The sequence below is a fragment of the Candoia aspera genome, chromosome 3 (assembly GCF_035149785.1).
Source record: "Candoia aspera isolate rCanAsp1 chromosome 3, rCanAsp1.hap2, whole genome shotgun sequence".
Lineage (NCBI taxonomy): Eukaryota > Metazoa > Chordata > Lepidosauria > Squamata > Boidae > Candoia > Candoia aspera.
Window position 1 is genome coordinate 191,252,000 of NC_086155.1, and position 12,037 is coordinate 191,264,036.

Below are 12,037 nucleotides of genomic sequence, written 5' to 3' on the forward strand. Positions count from 1 at the left end.
AACACTCTCGAAGCCTGTAGCCTACAAACCCTGCTTTGCAAATTCAAATCAGTATGGCCAAAGTATTGCAAAGTAAGAATTCTTTCATTGCATAAGTTTTCCTGGACTATAGTCCTCTTCATAAGGCTCTGCTGATGACATGGACCACTTGTCCATGAAAGCATTTGCCACAGTGTATTTGTCAACCATTAGCTAGGTTAAAAGACCCCAGCAAGTTGCAAAGCATCTAACTGAGCTTGGAAGCCAACCAAAGTAGGCTCTTGCTTGAATTTGGATGGGGACCACCTGGGATTCCAGGGCTGTTGTTAAACTTCTGATGACTTCCAAAAGCCTTGGACTTGCATTTCCCAACCTGCTGCTTTCTGAATCTGTTGGGCCTGTAACTCCCAATGCCCTGTGGCCACAGAGGTGTCACAACATTGCACAACTTTTCAGCATGCAACAAGACACCTACTCAGCTGACAAAAGCAGATGGGATGAAAGTTGTGCTGGCAGAGGGTTAATAGCATTAAGAGTACAGTGAAGAGAACAAGACCAACTGTTTCCTTGTTCTCTGCATCCTAACTATTTGTTACCCACTTTGCTGCCTTGTAAAAGTAATATGCTGAACCCATGACATCAGCCTTTTGATGCAGTTTTAAAACTTTAAGGGAGTTGTGGGCAATCTTTTGGTGGCCTGAAGCTGCCTTTGATATTTTTTTGATAGGTTCAAAAGCTGCAGTTGATGGGGCACTGAGAAAAGTGGCTGAGACCATGTCACAAACATCGGTGGAGCCAAATTTGGGTGGGTTTTTTATCCTTCCCTGCTTTTTGCGGGGAGTGGGGCTATTTTCTTGGTTTTAAGAACATCATTACATTTCAGCTTTCAAGTGTACTCTGCTTCAAAATGGGCAGGAAAATGCGCCACTGATCTTTGGAAAGAGTAGTTAAGGGGCCTCCCACAGCTACAAAAATGGATTTCAGGGAATCCTGTGCCTAATGGTGTCTTAAGATAACAACTTTCATCTAAATGTTAGATTCTTCTTTGTCCTACAGATCCAGATGCAACTGTGGAAAACAGACACAGATGGAAGGGGCCATTTAAATTACTTTTCTTCCTTCTTTTCCATATGCTAAGCTTAGCTTCAGTATAAATAGCACAGAAGATAGGGGGTAAGGTGTTGTGACATACTTGCGAGAAAATGATGGTCTTTTGTTTCCAGAACCAGCAGACATGTGGACTTCAGGAGCTGAAATGCTTCCTGTACTACTTGATGAACTAAAATCAGCTTCGCTTCCTGGAAAGGAAAAGGGAGGAATAAGTTTGATGGAAATTCGAAGTCAAAGATTAGCGTGCAGCATACAAGCCTCACTATGAATCACCACCATCATCCTGCCTGGCCTGAAACCTTCCCATCCTGCAGTTTGTGAAACTGAAAGGGCAGATCCCATTTTCAGTTATTTAACATTTCGACAGGAATAAAGAACCAAGAGAAAAATAGCTCTTCTACAAATTAACTTAATTATTAAACAAGCAGATAAGTAAATTGGTTTCTTTTTAATTGTTATGAGCAACCCTGGAATATTTGTCTTGAACAGAAGCCTATTTAAAAAGGTATTTTTAAATTCCTTTCTTTAAAAAGGTATTTTAAATTCATTTCTTAAACTTGAAAGCAATTTGTTTTCTTGGATACCTTTTGTTTAGAAAGAATAGTTCAACCAACTGACATGCTAAGGTGATATAAGAATACCAGACCACTGCAAGCCAAGCCTTTCTGAAGTTAGATTGAACTCCTACCAGTTAACAAACAATTAAAATTCATTATTTCTCTCTTGCTATCTTCTAGTACTGGTCTGGATACCACACTAAGGTCACATCATCTATGTATATGTCAAGAAGAGGATCCATCCAAAGTGTTCCCACCCTGAACAGGTCTTCTTTTTAGATCTTGAGAAGTCTCGAGCTAGGGAAAAATTATGCTTGGCAGTAGATTTTTGCTGATTCCTTCTTTCCTGTATGGCCCCCAACTCTATTTGCTATACAGTTTTGCTTCTGGAACATTTTTCCAAGGAACTCTGGATCCAAGCCCAAAGCTGCAATCAAACTGAAATTTATATTGTGTCTTTTTGCTATGGTTAAGATTTTTTACCCAGCATCTTTTATTGCTTTTTCTATTCTTTTTATATGTACGTTCCTGGTTTATGGCTGTTAGCTGCCTATTCTATTTGATTACCATGGTGACCATATAAATTCTCATAATAAGTAATTAAATATCTACTTGATGCAGGGTGGGCAACCAGTGGCCACCTAGGCACATCAAATCTCCACTGTGTTTACCATAATGTTTTTGAAAAACCAAACAATTGACAAGTGCACATCTACCACCTCTAGTCACTGCCATGGTCTGTTAAAAAGTGTGAGCCTATGCCACAAAACCCTGGCTTAACAGCACAGTCTTAAAAATGTTTATTCAAAAGACTGCCCTTCCCTATTCAATGGGATATACCACCAGTGGAGTGTTCATCAGGCTGCAGTTTGTGTCTCCGTCTCTTCAGTGGACTAACATGCACAACAATGCTGTGATGATAGTGATCATAATATTATTCATCACTCCTTGATAGGAAGAAGTCTGTCTGCGGTGACTACGCAATGTGATAAGATTTTAATCTTGGTTTACTGAATTAACCCAACTGGTAGGGTTTGCACAGAACACTGAACCATAACTTATCTAAAATTGTGAGTTCACACAACTCACTGAGCCAGAAAAGAATAAATGAGGGTTAAAAACACCACAGCAGATGGTACAAATGCAGACACAGTGTCTTCTATGTGTGCAGGATTTCTTCCATAATGAACTGAAAAAAAAGTTATAGAGTGATCACATGGGAAAAACATTCAGTAATGTCGAGAGAGAACAAGAAAAGTAAACAAGCAGGCTTTAAGCCATGTTCTAGGTCAACCTTTTGGATATTTTGGAATAACCAACAGATTATGTGAAGTGTTTATGGTTCCAGTTTCGTATTTCTGTTGGCTCAAAGTCTTCCTAGATTGTTGAAGAGGAAAAGATGTTGCTGTGTTTTAAAATACTATCTTTTTTCTCATGAATCACAGTACTTTCATTTCCAATTAGGAAAAAAAAATGCAACAGAGGTTGGGCAGAATAATTTCTTCTTAATAATAAATAAAGCGTGGTTAAAAATATTTTTGCATTAAATCACAAACGATCACTTTTTAAATTAAGCAAGCTCCCTATACAGTAAGTAATTAATAAAATAGGGTGTATTGATTTTATTTTACTGTGAGAAGTTCTTCCTTGCATTCAGCAAGTGGGTAACAGCAAACTTTCAATAACCCAAGATCTAATGAAATGCTATTCCAGACCACTTCAAGCCAAGCCTTTCTGCAGTTAGAATGAACTCCCACCAGTTAACATACAATTTAAACTCATTATTTCTCCCTCCCTATCTTCTAGCACTGGTCTGGATACCATGTTAAGGTTACATCATCTGTGTATATGTCAAGAAGAGGATCCAGTGGCACACGAAGCTCTTTCAGTCCAATGGAATTCCATGGAAGAGTTAAAATACATTAAGTTTCCAATTTATATTAATTTTCAAACGAATAGAAGGAATCAGACATTCTTGACTATGGCTAGATCACAAAATTGCCAATCAGTTTGACAAACTCTATTTTTATCCTGAACATTCAGTGGAATCAACTGCACAGAAAAGATGTACTAACTTCATTATGGGTGAAGTATTCACCAAGAGGAGAGAAGTATAATCATCTAGTTTGACCAAAACATTAAAAAAAAATTGAAAAATTCTTATTTGCTTTGCCCTTTAGAGATGAAGATGAGATGTTGATTTATATGGAGGAAAGTAAGTTGGGGAACAAACTGCCCCCACCCCAGATTCTGATGACCACAGTGTCTGGGACAGGGAATTTAAGAGGTCTTTCCCACCTCAGCCCCATATGAAATGGAATTTATATGAATCAGATCTGCAACATAATATTACAGTGTGTTCCTATTTCCAAATAAATGGGTGCATCTCTTCAGGATTCCAGCCAGCTTCCTCTTCTTCCCAAATTCCATTCCATTCTGATTCCATTTGTTTGGTCCTTTTCCGCCCACACCCATGCTCCTAACAGACAGCACTGAATAGATACTGACTAAACTCATGCACCACTGAGAGTGGGGGGCTGTTCATTATGTTTAAATGTTAGTTGTACTTCTACAAACATTGTAGCTTGAACATGTTGACCATTCTTTCATGTATTTCCACACCTCTGTTGCAGCTTCATTTGTCTCACCTTTTTCCATTTGTCTGCTGTTAGAGCACCCTTTCTCAACCTTTTGACCCTGGAGGAACCCTTGAAATATTTTCCAGGCCTCAGGCAACCCCTGCACATTCAGGTTCAAATATAGGCCAGAAGTTACAAAATTATTATATTTGTTTCATGTGTAGGGTGTAGGGTGGTATATATACATTAACAGTATTCTTAAACTAAAAATGAAGAATGAAACTTAACTCTTTAATGTGAAGTTGCCCAAATTTGAAATAAGTTTTTAAATAAATCGTGATCTCCCAGGGAACCCCTAGTGACCTCTCATGGAACCGCAGGATTCCACAGAACTCTGGCTGAGAAACATTATTTTAGAGGTTCCAGAGACCTTACTGCAGACACTCAATATCAATTTATTTTCTATGTGTATAGCTGCACCCTTTCATCTGCATGCCCTCTTCTCAGTCTGTCTAGCTCCACTCTTACTTTCATTATTTAATGATTTTTTAATCCTGCCTTTATTATTTTTATGAATAACTCAAGGCAGGGAACATACCTAATACTCCTTCCTCCTCCAATCTTCCCCACAACAACAACCCTGAGAGGTTTGTTGGGCTGACAGAGAGTGACTGGCATTTCCTAATAGTTTTATGCTGCCACCAGAACAGAACACGGGTACTAGTTTTTGCACTTGTAACAACCACACTGAGACCAAAAATACCAGGGAACTTTCGCCATCAAAATCTCTAGTCTCATCATTTCTGAGTACCTTCATTTCCAGAGGTAGTTTCTTCAAACTACAAAGATGAAACCTTAAACAGAAGATAACTTAAACAATGTCGGCCTCTTTGCTTACATTTGGGAGTGTGTATTTCCAGAATGGGGAGTGGGGAACTCTTCACAAAAAGAAAAGCTGTAGACTCTCTTGCAGAGGGATGTGTATTTTATGTGTTCGGTGGAGCATAGTTTTATCCTGGTGTCTCCATGGAGACAGATCACTTAGTAACTCCTCACATCAGAGTAGTGGTAAGCAAAATAGCCAGTACCATAGCAACAGACTCGAGGCTAAAAGGTAGCCTATCAGCAACTGAGTAGCATCTCTCTCAGGTAAAAGTGCATCCCATTATCATGCTGTGCAGGCTAGCTTCACCAAAAGGTGAAGAAGAAGAAGGTGCAGGAGAAAACAAGGAATGGAAAAGACAAGGCTGTCTGATAGGGGCAAATCAACCTGTTTTATGCAACTGGTGATTAGTGGCAGCAATGTCCTGGGAGAAACACAAGTAAGAATAGGATATTTGGGGTAGCAAACATCTATAGTGTTTACATCTAGCTGTCTTATCTGGTTTTATCAGTGCTTGGCCCTCTGGAGTTGTTGCTGAGTTCTCTAGATTTAAGGACATGTGTTTTGAAAGGGCGAAGACCCCTTGTAATTTCAATAGAGAGGAGTCAAGTTGAACTCAAGGGAAATTTGACTTACAATAAAAGCATTGAAAGCATTTAAAAACATTAATACTTAATAAAAACATCAAAATAATTAAGTTAAAACCTCCAACAATAAAAGGCATGTCAAAAAATCTGTTTTAAAGATTTGACAACAAGGAAATTAATTGTGTTCATTTGATAAAATGTGGAGCCTTTTATTGAAATTAATAAAGTGTGTTTGTTTTTAAAAGATAAAAGGTGGACCCAAAGTCACAGTTTCCGAGACTGATGTCAAATCCGATGCAGCTGGACAAAATCAAGGACACAAGAACTACACAGATTTCAATGTTTATCTAAGATAAATATGAATCTTTAATGTTTATCTGAGATGAATATGAATCTTGGAAGCTGTAATAGGCAACTTCTGAACTTCATTTATGGTGAGTTAATTATGGCAGAGTCTTTTCAAATGCTTTGAAATGCTTCTTTCCAGATTCTTTCCATCTGGTCCAAGTTGCTGTCTATGATATAAGCAGTCTGACTGCTATCTCTTGATTATATCTGTGTTCTCATCCATTCCTTTCCCAGCCTCTCCACAATCTCTTATGCTGCTCAGGGACCATTTTGATCCAAAGAACCCCAAATCCCTCCAGTTGTCTGGCCAACTATGTGACTGCTCCCAAGGGGGGAAACCTTTGCTGGTGAAACTGAACAACCTTCTCAGCAAGTCATGACTGAAAAAGAAGGACCTAAAATGGATATGGCTATGAATAGTCTTTTTTTCCCCCCAAGACAATTATATAAGATATAGAAAAAAGATGGATAGTCATTGGAAAACTCCAGTTTCACCAAAAAATGAAGCCCCCAAAGATGTTCCTTAACCTATTTTAGAATCAAGAAGGTCCTCCCCTTCCTAGAAGTGGGCCACTTAGGCCACCGAGTCCAGTGCAGGAACCCAAATAAAAGAAACCTTGGCAGGACCCTATCTAACCTCCACTGAACATACTCAGTGAAAGGGAGCCCATCACCTCTCTGAATAACGGACTCCACTGTCAAATTACTTTTACTGTTACCAAGTTTTTTCCTAATGTTTCCCTGGAATTTGCCTCCCTGTATCTGAAATATATCGCAGCTAGTCTTCACCTAGCGACTCTTTGTTTACGCAACCATTCGCAGTTACGACAGTGATGAAAAAGTAACTTTGCAACCAGTCCTCACATGTACGACCTTCACAGGTCAGTAAAGCAAAGGAAAGCTGAAGCAAGATCAAAAGCACAGTCACAGTTTCACTTAGTGACTGCTTTGCTTAATGACTGAGTTGCCAGTCATAATTGTGGTCACTAAATGAGGACTACCTGTATTCCATATTTAATGGATTTAATGGAACAAGGTGAAACTTAGCTGCTTTATTTATATTCTCCCATGGAACTAACTTTATCATTCATAACTTCAGCAATACCTTAAACACTGCCTTCTGTTTGCTTCCTGACAAACATCCTAAGCATGTTGTTGTTTATTCGTTTAGTTGCTTCCGACTCTTCGTGACTTCATGGACCAGCCCACGCCAGAACTTCCTGTCAGTCATCAACACCCCGAGCTCCCCCAGGGACAAGTCCATCACCTCTAGAATATCACTATCCATCTTGCCCGTGGTCAGCCCCTCTTCCTTTTGCCTTCCACTCTCCCTAGCATCAGCATCTTCTCCAGGGTGTCCTGTCTTCTCATTATGTGGCCAAAGTATTTCAATTTTGCCTTTAATATCATTTCCTCAAGGGAGCAGTCTGGCTTTATTTCCTGGAGTAATCCTAAGCATGGGTCTATACAATCCACAAGGTTGGAATCAGTGATAGCAAGCATATGGATAAGAGATGTCTGATCACACATATGCCTTTTATTCTGCCTACGATTATCCAAAACAGTTACTTGAAAAATAAGTGGAAATGAAAATGGGGTGAACATTTCTCAGTAACAGCTTATCCATGAAAAGAATGCTACCTTTAAAATCTTCAGTAAGAATGAACAATGCAGCATTTTGTTAGGTGTGCTGCAAAGCTATTATTTGAAAACATTCAACTATTCCCATGACAAGGCCTCTCTATTCAATTGAACACATTCTGTATTTAAACAACAAACATTATTTGTACCAGATTGCTGAGCTCTGCAGCTGAGAACAAAAAGCAGCAATTCTAGCACAACATTTTAAATGTCAATTTCTGCAAACTTTTTGCAGAATATTTTCCCAAGAATAGAATGAGATGCTTTTGAATCAATATCACGTCCAGCACAGCATCCTATAGACTGTCAACTCTTTCTGCAAATAAATGATCACAGTTCAAAAATAAAAAGGTAGCATGCTTGTTTAATTGGTTTAAAAGTAGTTAATCATCTTTCACATTCAGAGGCTAGTTTTCAATTCATTTGAAATTTCCAGTCTCCAGCTGCATTTATTAGTACCTCGACAAAACATTTTTTACTGTTTGATTCACCATATTTAGAATAAATCCCCAAATCTCATTGATTTCAACAGATCTAATCCAAGTATGACTAAGTCTGGCTCTAATGAGGTCAAAAGACTGCAATTTTATGAAACTAAGCTCAACAGAACTTACTTTTGAGAACATATGCACAGAATTGTTATGTAAATAATAAAGAGTGATAAGTTAATTACTTAATAAATGTGCAGTTAATATTACTGAAATCAAAAGGAAGACTATTTAAAGGAATCTAGCATTTACCCTTAGGGATTTGTGGCATTTAGTATGATTTATTAGGAGCCTTGGAAATTTTGAGCTGAAATTTTAAAATATTTTAATAAATGAGTAAAGAGAAATTACAAGTTAATTCTACATTTTGTCATATTTAGAAATCAATGGGATTTTTCTTATTATTTATGATTAAAACAAATCCTGTTGTTTCAATATGTCTACAATAGAGTGTGAAATATGGAACCCAACCAATGTATGCAAAACATTGTGAACCTTTAAAAATGCATAGTAAATTATTGCCCCCACTAGTTTTGTCATCTTCTGCAGTTAATTTATAGTGAAGACCTGTCTGACATTCATCAGAAACTTTGTATTTACTGTCTCCTACAACCATTCATTGTATTCTTTCTCTTTACAAGGGAAGAATTTGTGGTGATTTAATTTGCAGAAAGTGATAGGAAAAGTACTTCAACATTAATTAACAATCAAAAAGTTTTCTCCATCCATATCTATCCTTTAGGCAGTATTAATACAATGAAGCTAAAGCAGTTACACTGTCTTTAAATTGAATTTAGAGACTCTGGGAGGAGTACAAGACATGTAAATAAAAAAATTAAACAAGCAAAAATAACAAAACAGAACAAAACATACACACAAGGTGGAATATCCAAATTAATCAGTTTAGTTCAGGCCAATCATGCAGTGGAACAAAAATGTTTTCACTGCCTTGCAAAAAGGAACAAAAGTGCTACATGTACGGGGGGTGGGATTCCACAGCAGAGCCAGATACCTCATCCATGTCCCATGCCCTTCCTGGGGGTGGGGGTGGAGGTATGGACTTTCTGTAGGCCCTCTCAAGATGCTTGGACTGGATGGGCAGAACTGACCTTGATCAGGCAGTGCCTGATGTAACCTGGTGGCATTCCATTAAGGACTTTAATGATCAGCACTCTGAATTTGACCCAGAAGCTTGTGAATAACCAGTCCAGTGACCTCAAAATCTGTATTATCCTATATTGGTTGGATTTTACCAGCTCTTCTGGCCATTGCATTCTGGACCAGTTGTAGTTTTCAAATCATCTCCAAAGGTTGTCCACATGGAGCACATTATGGTAGTCCTCCTTTGGACTCAAATTTTGTTTGTCAGACTGTTGACTAGGCTGTGGTTCTTCCTCCTGTTTCCTAAGGTCCTTCCCACATACTGTTACATGATGTGGCATACATAGTGCTCCTTCTTCTCACAACATAGCCCTCTTATGTTGGGTAGGTTGGGTTGAGAGAGATTAACTGACCCCCAAGTCAAGCAGTGAGCTTCTGTGACTGAGGATGGACTTGAACCTGGGTCTCCTTGGTGCCAGTCCAACACCTTCACCACTATGCCATATTGGCTCTGCAGATTTACTGGTTGCCCCCATGTTGTTCAAAAGAGAAAGGAATATTCTATTTCAGCAGCAACTCATTCTAGGTGATGTGACAATGGTAACACGCTGAGAAATAGGGAAATGCAGTTCCTACTCATATTCAAACACATCTTATTCAAAGCATTCAAAAACATCCTTATGTTGTAGAGCAGACCTCTAAGGTTTCAAGCATCACCTTTTTGCTACTCAGTTTCTGTTTGTTTTTAAATAACACCATCATTCATAATACAGTATGTATGCTTCACCCCTTATGTAATTTCCAAGTAGGCCTTTGTTTAAAGAATATTTTACACCATTAAGACCAATTTAGCTACCTCTAAATTATAAAGATCCAGCTGATCACAAACACGTATAAATGCAGACTCTATTTGATTTGCTATAAATTATGTATATAGTTCAGTAAAATTTATTTTGCAAGGAGGGAAATAAATTATTTTTTTTTTTAAAGAAAGGAGCATCTAAATAGGCAACCTCTTACCTGGCTTCATGAGGTTTGTCTTTGCTTCCTTTTTATATCGAGCCGACTGATGAGTTCCATCTGCTGCTGTTCCTGAATTAAATTTCTTTCTGGCATGGTCTCCCCCATCACTGCCTGTACAGAAAGTGATTGGACTGTTTCCAGTATCTGGTGGAGTCTTAACTGGAGATACTGATTGGCTACTGGGGCAACCAGTGTCATCTGAAAACAAGAGAGGGGCAAAAGTTACTTGTTGGATTAAACACAGGTGGCAGGGAACTTCTCCCTCTCTCTCTCCCCCTCTCTCTTCCCTCCCCCTGGCATCACTCTGTAAGGGCACTAGTTTCCAACGAAGCATGCAGCCCTGGCAGCGACTGAATGGCTTTTTCTTTTCAGTGGAACATTGCTGTGTCACCGTTTGATAAACATCTTCTTTTCTAAACAGCAGTGGTTTCTGGTTCACTAATGTAAGAACTTTGCTCTGTAACCCAGAGGGACAAAAATGAAGGCCCCATTAGCACTGAATGTCATGCAAGGGTTCATTCCCACCTTACTCACTCTAAGCAGAATCTTATGGGATGGAAAATGAGATAGGGAAATATGTGCCTGGGCTCATGCCATCCAAGGGCTTCCTTCTCCCCCACTTTCATCATCATCATCATCATCATCATCATCATCATCATCATCATCATCATCATCATCTCAACAGAATGTTGGAAAGGTCTTATGTAACAATGCTCAGGACTCACTCTGTCTGTCCACCAGCAGGATAACTCTGTGAAAACTGAACTGAACAGGACCAAATTTGTTATGGAGGGAAAGGTTAGCACAAGAAAGACTAAGGTCGGAAATCAGCAGTATGAGGTCTGGGGTTGTAGAGTGTCAGAGAAAATTCTTCAGTACAATCCCCAGGGGGACACGGATAGGCAGCAGCTTGACCTGCTGCTGATCGTTCCATTCTAAGCAACCCCTCTTGCTACCTGGTCATGGCACCTAGAATGAATGCTGTGTCCCTCTGTATGCACATGCATACAGACACAGAAAGACAAATGAGGAGAGAGCAGAAATAGACACAGAGGGACACCGTATACACATTCCTTTGTTATATAAAAGAAAAGACAGATGACTCCTATGGGCACTGCTGGAAATGGGGTTGGAAAGAATTCCAACACTGGCCTATATTGTCTCCTTGCTCCCTAAAACTGGATAGTAAGTAGAATTTCTTTGGACCCAGGAACACAATACTTTAACCTTGTGTTAGCTATCCCTAATCTGACACCCTCCAAACACATTGGGTCTGCAACTCCCATAATTTCATTCAATATGGCCCCCTGGTAGTTGTATCTGCAACATTAGGAGTTACGGGCGCAACTGTTTTGGACATGCTCTCTGGGAATTCTAGGTGTTGAAGTCCCAGTGTATTTGCTTTTTTTTTGGTTCTGTTTTTGTGCCTTTGCATCAGTGTTGACTCCTGGCGACTGCCTGGACTAGTCCCTGAAATTTTCTTGGCAAGGTTTTGGAAGTGATTTGCCCTTGCCTCCTTCCTAGGCCTGAGAGAGAAGGACTGGCCCAAGGTTACCCAGCTGGCTTTGTGCCTAAGGTGGGACTAAAACTCACAGACTCCTAGTTTCTAGCCTGGTGCCTTCACAGCTACACCAAACTGTCTTTCTAAACAAGTCTTTAAAAAATGTAAAAGGTAACCATCTCTTATTCCCAAATTGTTTTAAAGGGCAAATAATTCTCTGAAGTATACTTTAAAACATTT

General features: G+C 39.1%; 1 protein-coding gene across 2 annotated transcripts in view; it reads right to left on the bottom strand.

Annotated features, from left to right (window-relative positions):
* The window catches only part of SYBU (syntabulin), a 39,616-nt gene that overhangs the window by 7,562 nt on the left and 20,017 nt on the right, over positions 1 to 12,037 (bottom strand). For both annotated transcript variants that reach the window (XM_063299604.1, XM_063299606.1), the window contains 2 exons: positions 10,294 to 10,494; positions 1,172 to 1,277 (listed from right to left, as the gene is read on the bottom strand). In XM_063299604.1, coding sequence (XP_063155674.1) covers positions 1,172 to 1,277; positions 10,294 to 10,494 — 307 coding nt within the window. The remainder of the gene's footprint in view (positions 1 to 1,171; positions 1,278 to 10,293; positions 10,495 to 12,037) is intronic.